Here is a 26,527-nt window from a genome sequence, read left to right as displayed (position 1 = left end):
GGTTTGGGTTTGTCTTTTTTTTCTTTTTTGTTTTTTTTTAATGCATGAAAACACTTATAACTTGCAAGCTACCTAAAAGAATGACCGATTTTCTGGCTTGGCTGGGGTTAAAAAACTAACAAGGCTACTCTTTTCTGCTGTTTGGCTTCTTCAGTTTTTAATTATTTATTGGGAAAAAAAAAAAAAAAACAAACCACACCATGATTACACAGTTTTTAATGATTTTGACAAGGAAAGACTTTTTTTTTTTTTTTTGGAACGTTTTGTAAAAAATAAACCACAAAAGAAAAAAAAAAAAAACAAAACAAACAAAAAGAGATTATGCATCCAAAAGCCAAGATCTCGAAACTTAAAGGCTCCTTACTTTGCAAATGAGAACTCGTTCCTAATTGAGCTTCACGTGGCAATTTTGAGTGCTTTCTGGCCCCCTCTGCTGTTTTATCTCCTAACCTGCATCATCTAAAGCTGCATCTTCTGTGCCCGCCTGCCTTTAGCGCGTCGCTCCGTCGTGGTGACTCCAGACGAGCTAACTAAGATGGCATCAAATGTTTGATTTTTCTCCTGCAGGGAATCAGACTTCATTCTTCTTAAAGCAGAAACAACATTTTTGGGTTTTCCTGTATTTGAAGAAGAGACTCCCTTTTCTAGAAAGACGGTTGATGTTTGTTTCTTTTCTTTTGTTCTTTATCCTTTTTCTTTCTTTTTTTTGGTTGGGGTTTTTCTTTCCCATCGGTTCCTTTTCGAAATCTGCCTTGTGCTATGTTGAAATGTAAGTGCTGAAATGAAGAGTTTGAAATTGTGGGAATTTTATTCTTTGAAAGCAAACCTAATCTGGTATTCTCTGTGAAAGACTGTTTTAAAAAGTCATACTGTTGTACAGTAGTTTATGCACTATTACCCACAACAACAAAAAATTGTGCCAAACTATGAACAAGTGACTGTATTGTATATATTTTTACTTCTCTATCAACATTGGGTTGTGAGTGTTTCCTTCAGCTATGCCTTTTGGTTTGACTAGAAACATTCCAGTTGTTAAGTACTAACCACCCCCCCTTGAAAGCACCTGTAACTCACGATGAAAATGATATTGTTCACTTATACAACTTACCAAAAGTTTTATGGACATGACTAAAAGTGTGCCAAATTTACTTACCTCATTTCATGGATTCACCCTGTGGTTTAAAGCTCATAAAGGGAAAAAAAAATGAAAAAAAAAATGAAAAAAAAAATGAAAAAAGGATTAAAACAAAAAAAAAAAAAAGGAACTTTGAAACCGATGCTGGGAAATGCTAATGTCCTCTCTTTGAAACCATGAGCAGAAATCTTAATGGTGTAATGTTGAGTTTCGTTATAGGAGAGAGCTGAAATGGTGGAGGAGTTGAGAAAACCACTGACGGTAAGTTTGCCAGGAACTCAAGTGTCTGCATCTAGAGACTACAGAACAGCTGCTTTTCAAGTGTCTGTTTTCTTAAAGCAAAACCTGTAGCTGAAGATCATTTGAAATGCAAAGTTACATTGCTAATTCTTTGTATCTCAGTTTTATATATTTTATAAGAACCTGGGATAAATTCTAAAATAGTTATAAAAACAGGACTAATACATTTCATACATTTATTGCTATTTACTTTTCCTTTGAGTGGTTTCTTAAACATTTCCGATGCTGAGCCTGTCAAATTGCTCTCCTGTCATAGCTTTGGTGTTTCCTAAATGTCTAACCTTGCGATGCCAATATAGTTTGAACTTTCAGAAGCGAAGTCCTTAGTTTTAAATACAACTCTGAACCTTTTCTTTGATTCAGTTTGTAAGATAAGAAAAAACAAATAAATAAATGGAGCTATTTGTGATCTCACTGATCAGGGCCGGATCATACATGCCTGGACTTTATGAAGACAGCGCTAAGTATTGAATGCTAAATGTATTTTCTAAAGGCCTTATTTGTAACCCTACTCACCACACCCTCAGCCCTCCAAGATAATAACAAACCCAACAAATACCTATTTTCCTTGTGCAACTGAGAGCCTGTGCATTTTGCTGCTGATTTCTCATGAAACCTTGATATGCAAGAGCCCTGCTGACTGGGAGCCGTTCGGAGCAGAGGGGTACGAGGCTTGGACATGGTTATGCAATAGCAAACAGTGAGGAAGAGGAGCCTTAACAGCAGCGGGACAGATCTCGTTCTCGGCGCGGTGGTGAGCACAGAGGTGGCGTTTTGCAGTGGACAGGACTAGAATTGCGTTTCCTTACAAGCAGGTTTCTTTTTACTTACACGTCAGGCAGAACAGCAGAATTGGTTTTGAGTTAATTTAGTAAAAAAGCAGACTGAACACTTGAACTGGAGTTGCAGAGTGTCAATTTAGAATCAAAACGTTCTCAGCATTTGCAGATCTTCAGGTATAGCTTAGGCTCAGCTCTGCAGTCTCGCAGAGAACAGCACGGTAATTGCATTGCATTTTATTTAACAGATGAAAGAAGGAACTCTGGAAAAATAGTAATTCAGAAATCCATCGTATAAGTTCATTTATTCCATGATAAAATGAAACGCTGGCATTGCCTGGAGTGAGTTGCCCGTGCGTTGCAGCAGCAGGATTGGGGTGCAGCATCCCACCCTGGCTCTGGCTGCGGGAGGGAGATCCAGAAGATGCTCAGGGTTTATTTTGGAGAGGAGAGCTGTGCTAGGGCTCCATCCCTGGGCGTCTGGCTTGCCTGCAGCCACTGTGCTCTCCCCTGTTTCCCCAGCAGCTGTCTTTTCTATTCGTAGGGTCATCAGATACCACAAGCTGTGGTCACTGCCGTGGTGTTGGCGTACCCTATTTTTTCAGCATTCCCCACCTGTGCTGCAGGACGAGGGGCTGCTGGCTCCCTTCTTTCAGATGTGCTTCATTATGCTTAATACTATGAATATAGAACTCAAAATATCTTGTATGGAACCAGATAGCAATATTTATTGCATTTGAGAAATGTGCAATAGGGCGTAAAGATAAGGCATAAAACCTATTGACTATTTTATTATATGCTGGAAATCCATGAATACCCAGCTAGGTGTTTCAGGACAGTGTTAATCACAAATACCAGCTGCCTTGTTGCTCTCTCTTTCAGTCCTTCCGTCGCTCTGGTTTTGTTGCCATCTTCTGTGGTCATCCCACGTCCTCCCCAAAAATCTCTGACTGGGGAGATGTTAGAGAGTCGGATCCCTCACCGTCTGGCACTGGCCCATCTCTGCTGACAGACCCCAAAATTTGGAAATTGCCTTGAGCCAACTCCTCCCTTTTGATCTTCATAGAATCATAGAATGGTTTGGGTTGGAAGGGACCTTCAAATCTCATCTAGTCCAACCCCCCCTGCCATAAGCAGGGACATCTTCATTCAGATCAGGTTGCTCAGAGCCCTGTCCAGCCTGGCCTGGGATGTCTCCAGGGATGGGGCATCCAACACCTCTCTGAGCAATCTGGGCCAGTGTTTCACCACCCTCAGTGTAAAAAATTCCTTCCTTAAGTCCTTCTCTGCAGGGCTGCTCTCCATTCCTTCATCCACCAGCCTGTATTGATAGCGGAGGTTGCCCTGAGCAAGGTGTAGGACCTTGCACTTGGCCTTGTTGAACCTCATGATGTTCTCATGGACCCACTTCTCGAGCTTGTCCAGGTCCCTCTGGCTGGCATCCCGTGCCTCAGATGTGTCAACTGCACCACTCAGCTTGGTGTCATCTGCAAACTTGCTGAGGGTGCACTCGGTCCCACTGTCTATGTAATTGATTAAGATATTAAACAGTACTGGTCCCAGTACGGAACCCTGAGGGACACCACTTGTCACCTGTGTCCATCCAGACATTGTGCCATTGACTGCTGCTCTCTGGATGGGACCATCCAACCAATTCCTTATCCACTGAACAGTCCATCCATCAAATCTGTATCTCACCAATTTAGAGAGAAGGATGTTGTGGGGGACCGTGTCAAAGGCTTTACAGAAGTCCAGATAAACAACATCCATAGCCCTTTGTCCACTGATGTAGTTTCTCCATTGTAGAAGGCCACTAGGTTGGTCAGGCAGGACTTGCCCTTGGTGAAGCTGTGCTGGCTGACCTGAATCACCTCCCTGTCCTCCATGTGCCTTAGCAGAGCTTCTAGGAGGATCTGTTTCATGATCTTTCCAGGCACAGGGTGAGACTGATGTGTTGACAGTTCCCAGGGTCCTCCTTTCTACCCTTTTTAAAAACAAGTGCAATGTTGCCACCAGACTTCACCAGACTGCCATGACTTCTCAGATATCATGGAGAGTGGCTTGGCAACTACATCAGCAAGTTCCCTCAGGACTCTGGGATGCACCTCATCAGGTCCCATGGACTTGTGTGTGTTCAGGTTCTGTAGGTGGTCATGAACCAGATCCTCACAATGGGAGGGACTTTGCTCCCCCAGTCCCTGTTGTGCAGTTCATTTTCCACTCAAGATGTGTGGGAAGAGAGCTTGCCTATGAAGATGGAGGCAGTGAGTACCTCAGCCTTCTCCTCATCTTGTTACCCGTTTGCCAGTCTTGCTCATCAGGAGGGACATGCTTTCTTTGACCTTCCTTTTCTGCTTGACATACCTGTAGAGCCCTTGTTATTCTTTGCATTTCCTTCTTGGCCTTTAGTTTGACCAGCAGGTCTTGACTCAGCCCTCCTCACCCGATTTCTTACACCTGGGGATCGAGAGCCCTTATGCTCAATGGAAAGCATCCTTAAAGATCTGCCAGCTCTGTTCTGCTCCTTATCCCTGGGGGCAGTTTCCCAGGGGGTCCTGTTGACTGATTCCATGAAGAGCTGGAATTTGGCTTTCCTAAAATTCATCCCACCCGCCTATCGCTACCTCAAGGTTGTCATCACTTTCCACCTTTGCCTCATGCCTTGCCATACGAGCTCACCTTTTCCACTTACCCTTCTTGTCAGTATTGGTGAACTCTTTGTTTTCCACAGCGCTGCTCCCAGCTGTGGGAGGACCAGGACGTTGGTCCCATCCATCCCTGCCCACCATCTGCGTGCCCATCCCCACACTGGCTGCCACTCAGCTCATCCCCTTGCCCAGTCCCCACACACTTCCAGCCTCCTCTTGCATCTTCTCTTTGGGCTCCTGGCTGTTTGGGGTGACTAATCCAAGCCACGCGAAAGACGTTTATTCTGCAGCATCCCTTAAAATGTCCTTTCTGCTTTATCTCCTTTCAGTTCTACCCTAGAGGCGTCCCACCAGGTGCCCTATGAGAGGACTGGTGTCAGTGATGCTGCTCTCCCAAGCTGCTCTGTGCTGACACACTGCAGTTTGGGCAATTTATAACCAGTAGCAAAATTAGAAAGCAGCTCCTTGCAAAGGAGGGTCACAAAATCTGTCCGAGAGGAGCACAACGCGGGGCAGTTCAGCGTGAACCCCGGCGCTCAGCCCGCTCTGGGCTGGAGGCAGGAGGTCCCTGCGGGCAGGGAGGCAGCAGCGCAGGTCTGCCACGGCCTGGGGAAAGCAGCCGTTTCCCAGCCGTGACTGCATCATGCAGGGGACATCTTGCAGAAAGAAACCCTACAGCCCACCCCAATGGCCATAGTTTTGCTGGAGGTACTTGCATATAGAGGTTTTGTAAATAGAAAAATATCCATGATGGGGATTCAAGTAATTGTTTTTTTAAAAAACAAAAACTTACCAGGTTTACATCTTGCTTTTCTTTTTATAAGCCTATGAGGGTTTTATTTTAAAAAAATGGCTCAAGAACAATGATTTACGGACCAGATCTAGGCGGGCGTTGCGGGAGGAGGAGGACGCAGGGCTGTCCCTCGCTGGCACTGCACTGTCCTGCCAAGGCCAGGTCTGAGCAGAGACAAAAAGCCAAGGCTTGCTTTTTAAATAGTCAGGATCGCTGTTATTTTCTTTTCAGCATTAAAGCTCGAATGAGCCACTAACCAAAATAAAGATGTTTTTAGCATTTTCATCCTTCACCTGCTGGACCATATTCCTCTTTCCCTAAGGTCCCAATCTAGCAAAGCACTTGGGTGGGAGCTTGTCCCCGGGCTCCTGCTCACCCGGATGGCAGCCGGCCATTGGCGTTAAGTCACAAGAAAAACTCCTTTGAAGTCAGTGTAGGTGAGAAGGGGATCAGGTGCGTGGGCTTCAGTTGGTGCAGGATCAGGCCCTCGGTCTTAACTTTCTCAACTTGGTGTGTTGGACTTTGCCTGTGCAGCTCCCGGGGGGTCCAGTGGAAGTTGCATGGTTCAAGCCGCTGATATCTGTGTGAGAATGTGCCTCTTTATCTCTTCAGCGTGTGAAATAATGCAAAAAAAAGAAAAAAAAATAAAGAAAAAAAAAAGAAAAAAAAGAAAAATATATAAAATAAACGAAGTACAATGTCTGTGGTAGAAGCAAGGCTTTTCAAATCTGTTTCTCAGGTAAACAAGTGACACTAATGACAGTGGAGTAACAGCCATCTAAGGGAATTGGGATCTAAAGCAGGAGGATGCCCTCCATCTCGCAGGACGCTTGGGTTGCCAGACACGTTTACTGAGCCTTTGAACACTTGGTGCAAAAGGAAACGAGAAATAAAATTGGTATTCGCCACTACCCTTCGCTAGATAGACAAACGTCCATTTCAAAAGCACAAAGGGAAGACTGACCACAGAACCTAAACCACACACACCCACCCCCACACACACAGGAAAGGTACCAGTGAAACTCCTTTTGTCTCTTCACTCCCAGTGGGAAGCAGGGTAGAAATCCAAGGAGCTGCTCTGTTCTGCCGCCCCGGCCGGGGCGTTTCGACTGCTGCCTCCAGAGATGTGAATGTACTGCTCCTTGAGTTCCCTTCCATAGAACTAGAGGCACCTCGTTAGGAAGTTGCTCCTGTTTTATGGTGCTAAAGAAAACTTTTATTCCCCCCTCCCCCACCTCGAGCATTTAAGAACTATTAAATGGCCCTTTTTATGAATGTAACATATCCATTTCTGTTCCACATTTTACACTGCGATTTTAACATGTTTGGAAATGATTTGCCTTTTTTCTTTTAGAATAAGCTTTATAAATATTCTGTAGAGTCAATTGAAGTATAATTCTTAAGGATCACTCTAAGACGCCTACAAAATCTTGTATATTTTTAAGTGTGCCAATTTGTAAAATATTTTGTAAGTGTATATTTTTCTTAGAAAAGTGCTGTGAAGTGTTTGTATGTGTGAGGTTTCCCTTTTTTTGCACCTTCGGGTGTTAATAAAAGGATGTATACTTAAAAGTTTCTGGTTTTAAAAACCAAAATACAAAGAAAAAAATTAAACTTTTGTTGGGAATTTTGTAATAAAAAGAGATGTTGTGAAAGAGTGTAGTGATATTGTGTAAAGGAAACTGGAAAATTTGTGAGCGCTTTGCTGTTTTATAGATCCTCTTGTAAATTATTCTTGTAATATTTTGGGTTTTGTTGTTCTTGTTGCAAAGGTTTTAAATATTTGTGACTGACTCTGTATGGTGAAAATGTCATATTGTTAACTTGCTGAGTTTTGTTATATTGTTTATGGAATAAATAAAAAAATTTAAAATCTCATTTTAAGATCATATATGAAGAAGAAATTAAAACTGCCATTTACTGAATATTAGGAATTGTTTCTTTAAACAAATCACTACTATAGATGAGGAGCTGGCTGCCCCTCCACACATGCTCCCAATCACGGTTTAATTGGGCTGATGCTCCTTACCCTTAAGCCAACTAGAGGCGGAGGGGCCACTGCTGATGGGAAGAAGTGGGAGAAAGTGCTTGGATTGCTTCTGCTTTATAAGTACATGGATATTTTTAATTGTACAATGGAAATTTTCTCCAATCGATGGAGTTACTGGTTTCCCTTGCCAGGGAGGGATGGGGCAGGTGGCACAGCCAGGCTGGCCAAGGGGACAGTGGGGACCCTGGGGACAGCCCTGTCCCCAACCCCTCGGTGTCCCAGCAGTGCCTGGCAGCCCCCGTGCAGCTTTTTCCTGGGAAAGAGCAGGTGGGTACGGTGAGATGCTCTGCATTGTCTTGTGGAAAATGCCTTAAAAAAATATAGATTTTTTTTTTTTTTAAATTAACATTCCTTTCATTAGTGCTTAACATTTATAGGAACAACAAGAGGAGAATTAATCTGGTGTCGTGTTCAGCAACTGCAGTGGCTCCCAGATCCCTTGGTGAGGCGTTGGGAAATGGACCCCCAAAAGCAGACCTGGCACCTCTACACGCTGCCTATGGTCATGGGCTGCTTTCACACAATCTCTGCCTCCCCAAAATTGCGCCAGCCTGTTTCCCTGCTTCGCTTTGGCAACCAGAGCCAGCCATGCCAGGAGTGGCTTGATGGAAAGGCCCGTCCTAGGGGCACACTGGGGGTCCCCACGTTGGCTCCCCCACAACAGGCAACACACCGGGTGGCCGCGCGTGGGTTTTCACGCACTGGGGAATGGCATGGGTTGAACTAATGTGGAAGCTGAGCTTTCACTCTATGTTTTCTTCCTTGGTTTTTGCTTTGATATAATCCACCTCTTGCTGCCGAGCATGCTGGGGGAAGATGTGCAATGTGCTGAAAACCTGAGAAGCTGGAGTGTGAGAGAAGCAGCGATGGGAAAAATAATCCAACCTAAACTTTGTTTAACTGCCCAGTGAGCTTAGTAAAAACCACTCCAAAAGGCTCAGAAGTGCCAGCCAGACGGGCACTGGGCTGCATCCCAAGGGCTCACTTTCCATAGCACATAGGGACCATGTAGATCCAGTCTGAAGGGTCTTGCACAGAGGGACAGACACACAGACACCAGAGAGAGCGTGCAGCCTGAGCGTTTCCATTCATACGCTGTGCTGGCACCTTTGCTGGATTCCTTACCCACATTTCCAATAGAAAAAAGGCTGGATGGGCTGCAGCACCATTTGTTCCCTCTGCTGAGCCTTTCCCTGAGTTGGTAACATCACATCTCAAGGACTCAAAACTCTTTATATTTCCAATCCCATGCCTATGGGCTGGTGTCTGTCTCACTAATAAAACCTGTGCCACCAGCCCAGGGCACGCATGCCGCTGGCCCTCCTGGGTTCATTAGCAAAAACGAGTTAGAACAGGTGGGAATATTCTCATAAAATGAGCTTGTGCTGAAGCGTTTGCAGGCTGGAGGCCTCTAGAGGGTGTCAGGTAATGAGTTTAAATTGTGGATGTATTTTTCTCCATGCAAACAAAGTCAATACAAATAAAAAACCCTGGGAACTGCTTTGTGTCGGGTATTGGTAAGCGCATCTCTTAAATGTACTTCAAACTAGAAATGGCAGTGTTTCTGGGCTGTTGCAGTGCTGTGACAGTGTCTGCGGGCTTCGCAGTGCTCTCTGACCAGCTGCGCACAGTGTGAACGCGGCCGTCCCTGCACCGATGCCCCAACGGAGGCGGCGCCAGGATCCCATCTCAGCAAAGTCAGAGCCAAACCGCAGGCAACGCCTTGTGCCATACGCAGGCAGCATCACCCCATCTGGAGCAGGTATGGTTAATAAACTCAGATATTACACATTCATTCTGTGTTAAACGTGTTACACTTCCAAGCTCTGCCCACTGGAGCAATTGTTGCTCAGAAGGATTTGGAGTGCTAACACCCATATGCTACAGAGTCAGGCTTTTCTGATTTCATGATGATTTACAATTCTACAGCACCGCAGGTTTGCTGCAAATGAAATAAAAACAAAGTCTCGGGCTCTGCAAATCACGTATCCAAAGTGAGAGGTTGTTTCAAGTGAGTGCACTTAAACTCCAAATCTAAAACATGGAAATAATCCTTCCCCCACCCTTCCACAATGCTAAATTCGTTAATACGTATGTCGCTCCTGGGTATTGGTGTGATGAACTCTGGTAGAAAAGTGTGTGAGGAAACTAATAACCTCGTCTTTGGAGCTCAGTTTGGATAGCAGGCAGTAAATAAAGCCCAAAGTCCCATACTGGCCATGAGGTTTAACCAAAATACCAAATAGCTGCTCATCAGCTGGGCAGCATCTGTTCTGGGCACCAAGTGATGCTGGGAGCTGAAGCAGGAATAGTGCGTGCCATGGTAATTGCAATGCATAATATTCTTTTAATACTATTTCTGGCACAAATGAGATATATTCGCAGAGTCTTGCTGCTGAGTTTGACCCCTGGCCAGGTCTAGCGAAGCCCAGTCTGCAGGGAAAGGACCTGGCTGTGGCCTAAGGATGTGTCTGTCTCCTTTTTGGCCCAAGACTGAGCTTGCCCAGGCTGCTCCTACCCGGCTGCTGCCAGCCTGAGGCTGGGTAAGTGCCAGACCCGCCTGTGGACAAAAGACAGGGTGAGGAGATTTGGGTGATCCAGCCCCTTTTTCCTTATTCTCTGAACAACAAACACTGCTTTTCCTCCTTTTGCTCTCCCTTTTGCTGTCAGCTGCTGCCAGAAGAGCCCGACCTCCCCAGCTGATGTCCTGCCGTAGCTCTGACAGTCCCCAAATGTCACATCTGCTGGGACTCCTGGAGCAGATCCAGGCTGGCACTGGGGCTACTGGCAGATTTTTTGGTGGGATGGAGGAGATCCAGGTGCACTCAAGGCATCGGGGCTCACTCTGGCCCCAGTTATGAGGCAAAGCCACTCAATCCTGAGCTCAGCTTTAAACCCAACTTCAGTTAGCTTTCATAGCAGCCAGCTGACAGATCCTGGCCCTGAAACAAGAGCCATTTCATACCAAAATCAGTCATCACTTTCACCCTGTGAGCAGATAAAGCAGTTACACTCTTCAGCTCATCCCATTCAGAAACCCTGGCAGAAAGGCCCAGCCCTAGCCCTGAAGCCATCCCCAAAGCCTGTCTCTTCTCCTGCCCCATAAATCCCCTTTTCCACCAGTGTCCTGGTGCCGGTGCTTGATATGGTGCTAAGGTTGGACTCAATGATCCTGAGGGTCTCTTCCAACTGAAATGATTCAACCACTCTATGATTGGTGCAGCAGAGGAGGTTTGCCTTCTGTTTCCCGCCCTCGCACTTGCCCAAAGTCAACAGAGAGACCAAACCTGCCCCAAATCTCGGATGTCAGCGGCACCTCCCCAGCCCACCGAGCTGTGCGAAACCCAGACTGGGACTGTCCCTTCTTACGCATCATCAAATGCCAGGTGCGAACTGCCAGAATGGGTGACATGTGGTTTAAGTTGATAAATGCACACAGGCTCACCCCATCGAATTACTGGGGTTTTTTTTGTGGGATTACACCTATAGCAGCTTTTGCTTCGCAAATGTATTATAGTTTGTGTTGCAGTGAAAGCCTTGGTTCAATACAGCACTTAAACACACACTTTATCTTAAGCATGTCAGAGATTACATCCCTCTTTAGCAAAGCATTTAAGTATGTGCTTAATTTAAGGATTTAATTAAGGATTTTAATTGTAGACTTCAGTATGTGCTTACCTGTTCAGCTGAATATGGGTGAGATTACTACATGCTGAAGATTTCTACACAAAGTAAATGAGTAATTCTATATCTGAATGAAGATGCTACGTTATTCTTGTACAATGCAGTTAAAATACAAGTAGGAAAAAGGCAAGAAGCAGTTAACTCAATTCCTCCAGCTGAAAGTAGCATCCACAACCAAATCTGAGTTGATTAAAATCTAATATTATTAGTTATAACCTCTAAAGTGGCATTAAAGATCAAGAGAAAGGGACAGCTTAAAAATGAGTCTCCAGCTCATAAGCTTTAATTATGAGAAAGGAAAGATTCAGACATCCTCTCTCTCATTGGAGACAGGGACCTTGAAATGTAAATGGCCACCAAATAATGGGCTCCGAGGCCATTTCTCCAGTCATTAGGGTTGTAAGCTGATTTCCTAAGGAAAGCAAGCTTCTGCAATTGCATTGCCAGCCTGTCTTTTGGGCCATTTCCATAACTTTTGAACTCTCTGATAAATTTAATCTAATTGGGAAGAAAAAAAAAAATAGAAGATACCAAGCTCCAACAAGTTTAATGCAAACAAGTGACTGGTTTTCTCTTTCTCCAGAGCTGTCTCCATCCCAGTACTGGGACAGAGGTAGGACGGCTGCTGACGTTTGAAGATGGATGGTGCCCACCTTGCCATGGGACTGACACTTTGCTCCTGCTTTTCCTGCACCCCTGATGTCTCATGGTGCTCTGAAGCTCAGAAGACATACAGGTCTGCAACCTTATCTGAATTATTTGTGAGGATGTTTATTCTACCGCATGCCTGGAAAGTGTGTCTGATTTAAACACGCAATAGTGACACAGCTCAGAAGTACAGGAGTCACTGTGCTTTACTGCTCAAGGCAGCAAAACACCCTTCTCGTTTCTTTGCCTGTTTGCAGTTTTTTGGTCATTTTACTGTCCCTAGTTAGTCGTTGGCAATGCGAGGGAAGATGTGGTAGCTGTCTACAAGTGTTTGGAAGAGATAAACACATGCAAATGTGAGAGAAGGAGCCAAGACTCAGAAGGGTTGAAGGAAATTAAGAAAAAGGAAGGATCCTAAGTCCTAGCAATGCGAGAAAGGTTGTTTTTCAGTGTTTGGTGGTACTCAACACATCTCCCAAAACAGTAATAGTTGTTATGTCTGAAAGGTACCAGGGCCTGGACCAGCCATTTGCCCTCCTCCTTTTTGATCTTCATCCCACCTGGCTATCGCTACCTCAAGGCTGCCCTCACTTCCCACCTTCGCCTCATCCCTTGCCATACGAGCTCACCTGTTCCACTTGCCCTGCTTAGTGAATTTTTGTTTTCCACAGCGCTGCTCCCGGCTGTGGGAGGACGGGGACATTGGTCCTATCCATCCCTGCCCACCATCCACACACCTGCGGCTTCTTGCCCATGCCCACATTGGCTGCCATCTCGGCTCATCCTCTTGCCCAGTCCACGCACACCTCCAGCCTCCTCTTACATCTTCTCTTTGGGCTCCTGGCTATTTGGGGTGACTAATCCAAGCCACACAAAAGATGTTTATTCTGCAGCATCCCTTAAAATGTCTTGTCTGCTTTATCTCATTTCAGTCCTGCCCTAGAGGCGTCCCACCGGGTGCCCTATGAGAGGACCAGCAGCTGTAACGCTGCTCTCCTAAATGTCTCTAATCTGCTCTGCATCCATCTCTGTGTTTAAGGACATGGAGGGGTTTTTGTGCCACACAGAATCCCCGCAGAACGACAGCGACGTCTTTTTGCTGGTAGCAGGCAACAAACGAGCAAAGATGATGTATGTTACCCATAGCTGCTGCTTATGGACAGAGAAGACGGCTCTGGCTGTGAGCAGGTAGCTGAGGTGAGAGCACAGCCTGCCACGGCTTTGGGCGCTGCCCCATGGAAATGATCATGGTGTGCTCCAGCCAACGGGTCCTGCTGGGACAGGGTGGCAGGGCTTCATGGCCAGCCCATAATTACCTGTAGTGACCACAATTAGCTGCAGGAGCATTCAGCGCAGTGCCTGAATGTGGAGGACAGAGAGACTTAAACACAAGTGAGTTTCTGTGGAATGCTGAATCTGGCATCCCTGTGTTTCCTGCACAAAGCATAGACACTTCTACCTCTTCTTGTCTATACCTCTTCTTGTCTATTTTTTTCTTTGCCATCGGAATTCATTTAGGGATCTTCTAGTCTGCATGATTATGCAAGTTTAGGCTTCCAGCCTTCAAATGGAAATAACAATAGGGGTGGGTGGCTATAAAGGCAGCTTCAGACACCAAACACACTTGCAAAGAGAAAAGTACTCAAGGGATGTGTTCTCTGGCGCGGAAGGCATTTTATAGCTCGGTTGTGTGGCAGAAGTGTCTCCAAAACAGTGGCAGTGTGGGAATCAAGGAAAAGAGGAAACACAGAACCACACTGAGCTCAGCCTGTGCTGCCACCTGAAACCACAGCATGAGCTGCTGCAGCAGCAGAGATGGTTCGTGCGAATTGGTTTTGCCTATCAAAGTATTGCCACTCCAGAGAGTCCCTCAGCATCACAGAACGTACCTTCAGATGATGATCTAGAGCAAATAACCTGGGTAATGCTTGGCAAACCAACCCATCTATCAGATGTCATGTCTTTCTTATCTTTTCACAACCTGCACATCTATCTTCCTCTTTGAGAGGAGGGGAAAGGGAAACCTATGGCATTTAAAAAATGGAAATGGAAAAGATGTCTTCAGATGCAGTACCAAAGCTGTGATGACCAGGATCCTTTGTGCCTTCCTCTACAATCCAGTGTGATCAGGGAAACCTTTATTTGGAGTGTGGGGTATGGCTGCCATACTCCTGTTTGAATGCACAGAGAGAAGAAAATCTCTGCCAGTTGTGAGCAGCGTAAGGTCCATGACCTACACACGAGTCAATCTAATTTTATCCTGTAGTGAGCACTGGTGCACCTGTATAATGAACAGCACATTATCGCATCCTTTGCTTGACTATCTCAATATAACATATTTAGTCTTCACAGCCACCAGTACATCATGTTATTTTTTTCTTTCATCTAATGTATTTGGAGCAACGTGCTAGCAAGATGCAGCCCTATTTATCCTTCTAAGGACAACAGTAGCAGTTAAACTAAAGGGAGGAATTAAAAAAAAAAGGCAGCTCTATTTGTGCTATGCTGAGATGCATTTCTTGGCAGCCCCAGAGATTCAACAGTCTGCTATTTATCATGATGAAACGCAGAAATGTCTGATGTACTTGAAGGAAAATAAAGAGACTGAGCATAAAGTGCAGACTGAGAGGTACGGGCCCATTTTTAGGGCAGGCAGCTGCTAATGCAGTGGTGTGTGACACCAGCCCCGCGCTGCAGCAGAGGAGGGGGCGCAGGACAGGGCAGGAGGGGCCGAGCTGGAACCAGTGACAAACGGGACAGTTTAACACCAAGAAGGAGAATTAGCCAGCCTGCTTAATCACACTACTTAACACCATGAGGATTATTTTTAAGGAATTTATCCCTCCTTCATCTCCTGCCGGATAATGCTGCAAAATGCTGGCGTTGGCTAAGGAGACTATTTAAGATCTTTCTTTCTGAAACGAGCCCCTGGCGTGGTGTTCAGCAAGAGTCTGTCCGGCAGCACCCGGAGCTGTGTCAGAGGTTTAGCACCGACCCGAGTCCCTCCAGGACATCGTCTGCTCCTGGCTGTGAGGTGGGTCCTGGCTTTGCTGGTTTGGCCTTGGCTCTGTTTGAAGGGGGGTGCGTGGCATGACCCCTCTGCAACGCGCCCTGATGCAACAGGGATGGGCTGTACTATTATAGACCCACTCTATGAACAGGCTCAACACCCTCAGGGATTTTGGGCCAGAGGGGAAGAGAGTTTCTCTCTTGGAGGGTGGGAAATTCCAGTCTCAGTTGGGTTATGATGTCGGGATTATTGAAAACAAGAGTTTAAGTTTTATCATGAATCTGAAAGTCCCAGGAGCTCCTGCTTCTTGAGTTTTCCTCAAGGTCGCTTGAAGTTAGGGCTAGGATTTGAGAACAGAAACGTGCAAATCTCTCCGTTATTGCCAAGTCTGGAAAGTCTATTAACCTACAGGAAAGATGTTGTTGCCCGGGTTGTTCTGGACATGGCACAGGCCACGTTCTTGGCTGAAGGATGAACAGTGGTGACGAAATTCATTAGTCTGTGCAGAGGGAGAGAAGCTCCCGGGTTTTTAGAAGCTGCATCCCAGTGGTGGAACTCTTCCATTTCCCTGACACAAGCACAGAGCCCAAGTAACACACAGTCCTCACGTTTTGGCTTCATTTCATCCTTCTACAGTATGGCATCTTTGATGCAAGGTTCAAGGGAATGATGAATTGCACTCTACAGCTGGACAATTCAATAAAAACAGGTGGACATTCTGAATATGATAGAGCTCTTACATTCTTTGTAGGCTTAACATAGGTAGTAGCAGGAGTGTCTGCCTGGCAAACTCTTCTGACAGATGCTTTCCTCAAACACTATGCCCCACATGAAACTGTCAGCCTTTGAGGATCAATAATCTCCTCTCGTGCAGGTGAGGCCGCTGAGTTACCCCCAGAGCCTCCTGGGCTGGAGTGCAGACCCTGTCACTCCACAGTGCCAAGGGCATCGGAAGCAATTAAAGAAAAATTGTAATTGATTTGAAGAACATGATAATCATCCATCTAGCTGGGAAAAAAAATGTAGCTGATATATTAGAAAGAGTAACATTTGCTCTCTGATAAGCATTATGGCACCCACAGAAGAAACCTCAAGGACTTGCACTGTAAATGATTTAATCCTAAAGAACAAGAACACAATAATGTTGCAAATCAATCCAAGAGGCTAAGAAAGCTAGAAGTGGGTAGGGGAAGGCTTTCTGACTCCAGCTTTGGCCCAAAGTAAGAAGCCACGTATCTTCCTGAACCCCATGTCTGCCTTTCCATAGCAATTTTGCTGCCCAGGGTACCGTGCCCAACTGCTTTTTGTAATAACTCTTGCAGCTATGCTTGGAAATACATGGATGTTCACCCTTTGCGGTTCTCACATGTCCTGCCCTATGAGGCAGATGTGCTCATAGCAGACTCAACTTAAATGGGGATGCTGAACCCTGGCTCCAGAGGACAGAAAACCAAAGATGAGTAACAATGCAAGGTGATTTGGAGGGAGAAACTGTAAACTGCCATAGCCTGTAAGTATCTCTGCTTGTGCTTTGGTGGCTGCCCTTGGACAGGCAGTTTTGTCACCGTGCTCAGCTTCTCGTTGCTCTAACAAGGGACAGGGAACTCCATTGATCTCTGTAAAGCATTCTGTAAGCACATTTTCCTTTCATGTTTTGGATGTCCCTGCTATAGAACACATATATCAAACCCTGCCCGTAATGGAGTAATTAAACGGCACTGCTAAAGGGATGTCATAAGATGGGGCTGATTACAGCTCGCCCAGAAACGTCTTCCCAAGTCCCAGGCCCTTTGACGTGATTCTCCCCCCTTTCTCGGAATTTCTTCCTGCATTAATTTCAGCCAGTCCTGAGATTATTTGAAAAAGGGCCTTGGGGGACTTGTTCAAAGGCACTGCCACCACGGACGCCTTTGCTTTCTGAACTGAAGCGTTTCACTCCTATCTGTCTGGACATATGAGCTGCTCAGCACTGCTTCATTAGGCAAGTTATTTTTAAATTCCCAGAAAGAGAGAGGAATTAGCATTTGCTGTTGAAACAGCTGCAAAAAAAAAAAAGGAATATGCAGAAACCCACTGCGGGTCCCCCCCCTCTAGCCCTGTGATTAACCAGATGTCAGCACCCAAAGTCACCGACACGCTCCAGCCGCAGGTGAGATGTGAGAAATGACACCTGAAGATAAGGACTGGTGAGTGACCACCAAGACTCTGTTTGGGATGTAAATAAGGGGCCGACCATCAACACCGAACAAGAAAATGTCTTTGAAAGATCTCCCTTCCCTCCAACCCCATCCTCAGTTTTCCACTTTCTCTTTGCGCTATTTTTCTCTTCAGGACTTTGACCCTCCAGTCTAGTTTTTCAACACAAATGATCATAACAAAGCCTGCCCAGGGTCCTTGCTTCTCCTAAACAATAACACGGCAATAACACTGTTAGAGGCACATTTTGGTAGCTTTTTGCAAATGCTGGTTGCCCTGCAGCTGGTGCTGCTTGGGGCAGCTGTGGCTCACACGTAACATTACACTGGCAAAAATAAAGTGTTGGAAAGCTGCAGCTTGTTACAGATGTGGCCTAAACCTGAAAAGGGAGGAGAAATGACCCAAAATGGCCTTTGCAGCTAACTGGGAGCACACGTGCAACTGCCTGCGCCTGCCTCTTCCCCTCAGCCCTGCCTGCAGCCGCAGCCTTTCTGGTTTTATTCAGAAGAAATCTAGCAGGAGCTGTTCTAATAACCTGCTCCCAATTCCAGCCTAATGGAGGCCACCGGAATCCTCTGAATTAGTTCTTGTTCAAAATAGAGTGTTTCCTTTGGAAGCCAAACAAATAAAAATCACATTAAGTAATTCCAGTGATCCTTCAGTGATGGGCACTCAGCAAATTGTGGGTGGACTGTTTCAGGGGACAACTTTCCCCACTGCTAAAAATACACAGCAACCTAGTTTTGAGGTCCAGCTCCCAAACACCACTTTGCCAGTTAAATCTGCCATGTGCCTTCCTAGAGACCACATTTAAAGTGTCCTTTAACCTTTTATTTCTTAATTAGCTGTGTTCCTTGGGCATTTCCCATGAAGGTGTGTATTCCAGTCCTCAGGGATGTCTTCCTAGGGCTCACAACCGAGGTAATAAAACCTCCCTTGTCTTCCTTGGTGTCTCCTTTTTTGGTTCCACAGAAGCATTAGCTCCTCTTGGCAGAGCATCTCATTAGGAGCTCATGTTCAGCTGATTATTCCTCTTCTGAATCACTGTTTTCTATGACTTTATCACCCGCCCCATAGTCCAGCTGCCGCTCTGTTCTTAGGCTGATGACTTTACATCTGGTGGCACTGAAAAACATGTTGTTTACTTAAGCTCAGCTCATTAAGTGATCCAGATTAGGTCTGGCATCAGCGACCTGCCCCAACTTCTGTGCACCCACAGATCACCAGTAATGATTTTATATTTTCTTGTAGGTCACTGATCACACATTAAGCAATGTGGGGTCAAGAACCAACGGAAAGGGAGACGATGCTTCTGCTTCTGCTTACAATTACACTTGGAGACCTGTCAGTGAGTTTTCAGTCCAATTAATAGTCATATTGACTTATATCGTTCCTCTTTCTCAATCAAAAATATTGTGAAAGACGAGAAGCAGATGTCTCACTAACTGAAGGTTTATTCTATTGCCACTACTACTTTAAACCATGACATTAAGGAAAGTATCCGGTTAACATGACAAAGCCCACTTTTCATAATGTTACAGCATCTTCTTGAAATGATTTATTAGTGAGACTTCTTACTTACCTTACTCCGTATTATTTTGCTCGCCATTGTGGTCAGCACGACAGAGACATCACGTTTGCTCCAGTAAATACCACACTTTGCCCCCATCCCGATGGGCTCAGCATTTAGTTGTATCTTTTGTGGGGCCTGGCTTTATTGCAAAATGCTCAGTGGTGGTAGAGTCTCTGTTCATTTTGCCCAATTCTGCGGAAACCTTTGTGTCTGTGATGTAAAATCAGCGGCTCCACAGCTTTTCTCGTGCTGCGTTTTGCACCGGGGTGTCTCTGGGCAGAGCTCAGAGCTGTTCCCCAAGCCCCACACGTTTGTTTTGTTGTCTCCAGCTCTCACCTTTGAGAGCTCAGCACTGGTGTGTGGGAACAATAACCTGTTATACCAGGCAGACTCATTTTTCTGTCTAAACAGATGAAAAAGGAAAACAGCTTCGAGTGTTTTTAACACTTAGAACTGAGAAAAAAAAAATCTCCATTTCAGAACTCCTCACCAACACAGTGACTGGGGACTATTTAATTGTGCCATTTCTTAGCATGTAACACTTTGTCACTGGCTTCTTTTGCTTCATTTTGAGGAGAGGCAATGGAACAAGGTTTACGAGACTGCTGCCGGTCCATCCGCATAGGAAAAATCCTGATCCAGAGCGACGAGGAGACGCAAAGAGCGAAAGTCTACTATGCCAAGTTTCCTCCAGACATTTACAGGAGAAAAGTTCTTCTTATGTACCCAATACTCAGTGTCTTTCATGTTATGTACCATTCGCCCATCTGAGCAGGGAGTGCACTGAATTTAAAGGAAAATTTCCAAATTTCAGGGTCTTTGATTAGGATTTTTCCTTGATTTAGGTGACACAGGGCATTTATCAGGCTGTGCCAGAACACATATTAGTCAGCCTGCACCAGCACGAATGCAGAGCAATTCATTTGGGCAGCCTGCGGCTGTGAGAAAGGTTGAAGCATTAAGACTTGATATAAATTTAATTTTTAAAATTTTGCCATGAGAAAAGACTCAGTATTTTTCTCATCCTCTTAAAAGACTTTTTTTTTGTTAATATTAAATTGCAGAAGTAAATGATTTTAAAATTAAATACCGTTAATATTACAAAAAAATAAATAATCTGTTAAGCGTGGTAAGGAGTTTGTCAGGATGAAGTAACTTTTCCAGTGTGAGGTTTAATTCTGGTTCTACACATGCGGCTCTTAATTGCCATTTTACTATTTGAGATGAGCTTTCTTGCCTCAGGGCTTTAATAAAATGCACCGACTTCAGTGCTTTACAACCTGGCAGCGCTGGCTGTTTCAGAGTAGAGATGAAATTCCTTCATCGGGAGACCAAAGTTTTCTACAATTAATACCCACAGAGATGATCGTTTCCCGGTGGGAAAGGACCAGACCACCATTCAGTCACACACCAACATTAACACGGGTGTTCTCGGGTGGCCCAGGACAGGTTCTTCAACCAAGGGAGGGAAAAAAACAGTTAAAATCTCAGATTTACCCCTTTTAGGTACTGGTAACACTGTCATTGAGGCTGTCAAAGTTCTCGTAGAACACGGCGTCCAACCCAGCGTCATCATCCTGCTGAGCCTGTTCTCCACACCTCACGGTGAGTCGAGGCCTTTGCCCTCTCTCCAAAGGTGCCAAATCGATCATTCAGGAATTCCCCAAAAATTATCATTTTAACCACAGAAGTTCATCCTGTTGCACCAACACAGTTTGGACAGAAGTATTTTGGAACAGACTGACACATTCGGAACAAACAGATATGACTATATGATGTTACAAGAGGGTTTTTTAATACGTTTTATTACTGTTGAGTTGATCAAGGGCATGTTTAAAAATCTTTTTGGCCAAAGGGTGAAATACTTGACTTAGATTAGCTCTGGTTCATCACTGCCTGACGAACAAAGCTGTAAGCTCACAGTCAAGCATCTCAACACTCTCTGCTTTCATTTATTAATCCTTCGATAGCCTGAATTTTTTGGGTGTGACTGGATTTACAGCACCTAACTAGGTAGAGGCTGGCAGTAAACATCATGAGAGAAATCCTTTGGGCCTCTTCCACAAAGCACCACACAGATCCATCCTGCACCAGCGAAAGTGGAAATGGATTTTACCCCTTAAGGAACTATTTGCACGTTAAAACAACGACCCTGCACTTGGCTGAAAACTTTATCTCTTTTGGTACCTTCAGCAGTGGCCACAGCCAATTGGAATTGCTGTTTTCCAGTGCATTTCCCCAGCATGTTCGACAGAATTATGTGCATCCTGCATTTATCGCATGCCTTGTATGCAACTTTCTTTCAGGAGCTAAGGAAAAAAGTCAATTTAAATAGTAAATAGCAATCTAGGTTTAAAAGAACATATTTTAAAGTAAATTACTGCTTTTATGCTGCCCAGATCCTTAGTTAAGAGCCCGGACACCCCCTGCACCGCGGCTCCTGCACCCGCATCGCTCACGGGGTGTGGAGGAACCTCTGACTGCCCTGAACACCAACAGGACAAGTGCTGGTGCAGCGCAGGGAAATCTCTTTCAACTAACCAGACAGGAACAAAATGGAGCTCGTTCAGGCATCAGACACACGTTTTGTCCACGTTTTGTTCTGCCTCGTTTTTACACAACTTTTGTATTTGTTTCATTCCGAAGCTCTCAAAAGCCTGACGTGTGAACATCGATTTGAAGTGGTTCAGAAGCGCTCAAACTATTTATTGCTTTATTGCTTCTACCTGGGCAAGAGTTTGGTGTAACCAAGTGAGGCTGAGCTGCTTCGAGAAAAGAAAAAATCAGCCATAATTAATCACACGAAAAGTTACTGAGTAAGTTACTTGGAAACCTTTAAAGCTGGTTCTAAATCTGCGCTGGAGAGCTGCGTTATCATAAAAACATGTTTTAACAATCATTAGAAGACAAAGCCTAATTTTCCGTGCCCCCCAGGCGCGGCGCTGCAGCCGGCAGGACGCTGCCCCACATCTGCTCGGCAGAGAAACGGCACCGAGAGACCGACCGGGCTGGGAACAACCAAATCCAGCACAGAGCCAAGAGCCTGCTCAGAAAACTCCTGTAAACCCGCACGGTGCAGACACAGCTCTGCCGCTCCCGGCTCAGACACAGCTCAGCGGGCAGAGCCACGCGGAGTCACCACATCAGCTCCCTGGCTTCACAAACGAGCAACTCAGAGTTTTCAAAGGCACCAACAGCACCTCTGTTGGTGCTGAATTCCTGTACATCTCCTGCTGTGTTTTGCTGCCGCCTTCCTCTCCGGATCCAGATCCAGGTTGCCCAGGGCAGTGGTGGAATCACCATCCCTGGACAGGTTGAACAGACACAGAGATGAGGTTCTCAGGGACATAGGGTAGTGCCAGGGGTGGGTTAACAGTTGGACCCGGTGATCTGGAGGGTCTTCTACAACCAAAATGATTCTAGGATTCTGTCTGCTCCTCAAGCAGTCTGGGAATTTAAAAGCTCGGATGTGGAGGGACAGTACATGAGTATGTAAGTTCTCCCAGGAGCATAGCACTGACAGACAAACAAGATCAAGCTCGAATTTAGCAAATTACTGCACACTATTAAAAACGCCTCTTGAAGCTGCAAAATTCTTCTCCATCTGTTTAAAACTCCAGCAGACCAGACCTGCTGATTTAAAAATAACCATCTGGAATAACCTCCTGAGATACTGTTTGAATGCAAAACACTTGGTTGGGTGAGACATAAATCTGGGCTTCTCTCCCCAGCACAAGAGAAGAGACAGTAGAGCGTCGGCACAGAACTGAGATGGGGAAAAGAGCAAAGTCAGGCTGTTAGGAATGGTTTTATCCTTAGGTTTCCTCTTAAGTTTGTTCCAGGCTGGCACAGGAGTGCAAATTACCTTCATTTGCCTGCTCAGTACCTGGCTCTGCTAATACTTTGAGTATACAAGGATTTGAGTTTATCAGGTTTTTTTTTTTAATTTTATTTTTTGAATTTTATTTTATTGCTTCAGGTTTAGACGCTCTCCCAAGAGGTTCAGATTTTTCTCACGCCACTGCATTTGGATTATTACTTATCTATATTGTGAATAAATTCTTTTAGTAACTTTTTAGAAAGCCGAAACCACCAACATTTTTGTCATCTATCACTGCATACCAATTAACCACTTTTTACAACCCTGGAGGTTTTAAAGCAAATTTATTTACCCTCATTGAAAGAAATGACATTAAACTTACCATGGAAAGGTGTTATAATTCTCCTTAGCTATACAAACATTAGCAAACTGAAAACACTTAAGTATGAATTACACTATGCTTTTGCTATAGATTTTGGATTTTTTTCCCTATATTGCGAAGTTCTCTATGCTAATATATTTTCTCCTACAAGCTTTTTGAAATACACTGCTACACTGATCCTCATTTTTTCAAAGCTGTTAAGGAGATATGTGTGCACAGGCCATTAATCACTATTAATGTCAACTGGATACTGAAATCCACTAAGTCATTTGGGAAAATCGGAGCTTATTCTGCCGCTGATCGATGCTGTGAGGGCATTTGCAAAGAAACTCCACCAAATTACACGGAGGGAGGAACTTTTCCTCAGCTACAGGTTTTTCCCACCAAAGGAAGGCGAGAATCAGCAGAACCCGCTGCCATCTCTGCACATCGTTGGATGTTCATCTCCCAACAAAATAGCAAATATCTGCCTGAAGAGCCTGAACTCACCCACGGAGGTAAAGAATAACGTTTTAATTCCTCTGTTGCTTGCCATGTGATAATCTTACAGACTTTTGGGAAGAATAAGCAAATAAAAGTATTTTATTGAGGGGAAAAGAAAGAGACGAACAAACACAATTATTGTCAGATGTCATAAAATACCGAGAAGTTGTTCCAGGAGCACAGGCCATCGTCTTATCCCTCTGTTCAAATAGTAGAATATGCTGCACCTCCCCTTTGCTCAATAACCCCTGCTCAGGTTACTGGTGTATAACAAAGCCACTTTTATTCTTGCCTGGTATTCACAAAAGGTTGGGAGAAAAAACAGGACTCACTTTGGTGCATAAATCACTCTGTCGCAGTCACACCATCTCCTGTTTCTTCAGTTCTCTGAGATCTGCCACCGGAGCACCCCAACAGACATCCCGCTCATTTACTAATTGCCAATATTCACACTCAACAGCCGTACCACCAATTGTTGGCACAAGGCTTTCCATGACGAACTGGATCAACTGTGCGCCAGTCATCTGCCTCCCCAGTTATCGACGTTTGGCAGCAGAATCTTTTGCCTGCTTCCAAGACGCAACATACAAACACCATCAGCCACAGGGTCTCTCTCTTTGTGGGAAAAACCTTCTCCAGCCTCTGGAATCTGTCAGAGGTGGGAGCGGTTTGTTTGTTGTGGGTCAAGAACGAGGCGAATTTTCCCAACGACAAATATTTTGCTTCATTAAAACCATAAAAGTCCTTTGTGACATTAAATCCACCCTCCCCAATTTTTAAGTTTTACTCACATTGAGCACTCAAACCAGATGTTAGGTCATGGTTCGACCCTACAGTAAAACCAACTGCAATGCAGGATCTGTATTGCAGTAATGATGCAAAGGACTGATGTGATTTAAACTCACCCTCCCAACTCCCAATTTGCTTTTAAAAACATAACAGTTAACCTTCTGCAAGCAAGTTTTATGTGGGATTAGGTATCACCTCTCCGTCACTCCAACTATATGCTGTATCATCGGTCCTTCTGCAGCTGGAATAAACTTTTGTGCTTTATGTTCTGGGTAATTCAACCAAAATATTGTTGGGAACCTACACCTCCTCCAGACAAAACTGCTAAAACCACTAAAAATATTAAAATATACAAGTAAAACAGGATAGTTGCACCGCTAAAAATATGGTGAATATACAGGTAATATATGGTAGCTGCACTACTAAAAATGTGGTGAACATACAGGTAAAATACCGTACCTGCACCAATAAAAAATGGGGAACACACAGGTAAAATACGGTAACTGCAAGACTAAAAATGTGAAAACATGCAGGTAATATATAGAAGCTGCACCACTAAAAATGCAGCGAATATATAGGAAAAATACAGTACGTTAACCACTAAAATTGTGATGAATATACAGGCAAAAAATGTTAGCTGTAGTGCTAAAAATGTGCTGAACATCCAGGAAAAATACAGAAGTTACACCGCCAGAAATGTGGTGAATATACGGGTAAAATAAGGCAGCTGTACTGCTGAAAATGTGGCAAATATACAGGAAAAATATGGTACCTTCACCACTAAAAATGTGAAAATATACAGGTAATAAACAGTAGCTGCACCGCTAAAAATTTGGTGAATGTACGGGAAAAATATGGTAGTTACACCGCTAAAAATATGGTGAATATATAGGAAAAATATGGTACCTGCACCGCTAAAACTGTGACAAATATACAGGTAATATACGGCAGTTGCACCGCTATAAAACGTGGTGACTATACAGGTAAAATACTGTACACGCACTACTGAAAATGTGGCGAACATACGGGTAAAATACTGTAGCTGCACCAATAAAAAAGTGGGGAATATACAGGTAAACTATGGTAGCTCTGCATTACTCATTATTTTGGTATCATGGCCTTCAGCTCAGTGAGTTTCTAACCCTCTGCTGTTTCTGGTCCCATGCTGTAGCAAGTAAAACTGATGAGAAATACGCCCTGTCCTGCGCCCTCCATTGTCTCCAGCATCAACACTGTAGCTGCCTTTAAGTTCTCAAGTCTGAAGGAGGACATTTAAACTGCGAATACCTGAAAACACTTCATTTACATTTAAAGTTGGGCTTGTATCATTTATGGCTCAACAAACTTTAAATGCAACACACCCTTAGCTTGACGGTAATCTCACTAATATGATAATAAACTGCCAAAAGGAGAAGCAAAGGTGTCTTGTGGAATTCCTGAAACCGCGTAAATCCTCAGAAATATGTTTTTTCTCTAAATACGGGATCTTGCTTGAAAATGAAGATGACTTAAAGTCTTTTTCAAGGGAGACTCTTTAGTGGGATCTTTCCAAACCCTGAAGGAAACCCCTCTACGCTGATCCTCAGCCTGGTACGGCTTCCCTGAGGTTTAACCCGGGAACAGGACTCAGACAACACTGTTCAATAAATTAAGGCTCATATTGGAAAAGAGGTGCATCTTATGTTTTATACAATGTGCGAGTTGTCTTTAATACACGACACTGGGTTAGGCAGCAGCAAAAACCCAGCATGAGGCGAAATGCAGCCACAGTTCAAAGGGGAGGAGAGCGAACGTCAGACACGGCTCCTCGCTGGCAGTTTCTTGCTCAGCCTTTGGGAACGCTGGCCATTGTCACCCCAAGCGCGGGCACCTCCGCCCGGCACACTCTGAGGTGACACGAAATGGCCCCCGCACTGACAGGCCGGGCTCCACTGGGGAGCACCGCGGACAGGCCCTGCTGAGCCCCGGGACCCTCGGCACCCCCGCGGGGCCGCAGGAGGCAGAGGAGCGGCCGGGAAGGCCCCGGGGGCCGCCCCGTCTCCATGACACCCGCCCGCGGCCCTCGGCCTTTGCCCCGCTTCAAAATGGCGGCGCCCCCTCGCGCCGGGGCCGCTCTACCCGCCGGGTCCTCCACACTCATCTCGTTGGGCCGCGCTCCCCCCCCTCCCCGCCTACCCCGCAGGGGGTGGCGGCGCCTGCGCAGAGGCGTGTGCGCCTACACTTCCGCTTGTCGGCGG

General features: G+C 45.1%; 2 protein-coding genes across 2 annotated transcripts in view; both read left to right on the top strand.

Annotated features, from left to right (window-relative positions):
- Positions 1–1,769, top strand: part of NEXMIF (neurite extension and migration factor) — a 104,509-nt gene extending 102,740 nt beyond the window's left edge. The window contains exon 4 of the mRNA XM_082061696.1: positions 568–1,769. Within this exon, the coding sequence (XP_081917822.1) occupies positions 568–766 (199 nt within the window). The 3' untranslated portion in view covers positions 767–1,769. The remainder of the gene's footprint in view (positions 1–567) is intronic.
- Positions 1,770–19,395: 17,626 nt separating this feature from the next.
- On the top strand, positions 19,396–20,560 carry LOC309444068 (uracil phosphoribosyltransferase homolog; the record flags this gene model as incomplete). The annotated part of the gene is given in 4 exon segments (XM_082061593.1): positions 19,396–19,552; positions 20,323–20,421; positions 20,453–20,478; positions 20,480–20,560. Coding segments are annotated over 4 exon segments (360 nt in total). The 5' UTR covers positions 19,396–19,398.
- Between the last annotated feature and the right edge of the window lie 5,967 nt (positions 20,561–26,527).

This window comes from Streptopelia decaocto (genome assembly GCF_964273445.1).
Source record: "Streptopelia decaocto genome assembly, chromosome: 10".
In the NCBI taxonomy this organism is placed as follows: domain Eukaryota; kingdom Metazoa; phylum Chordata; class Aves; order Columbiformes; family Columbidae; genus Streptopelia; species Streptopelia decaocto.
This window is presented reverse-complemented; position numbering and strand designations above follow the sequence as displayed.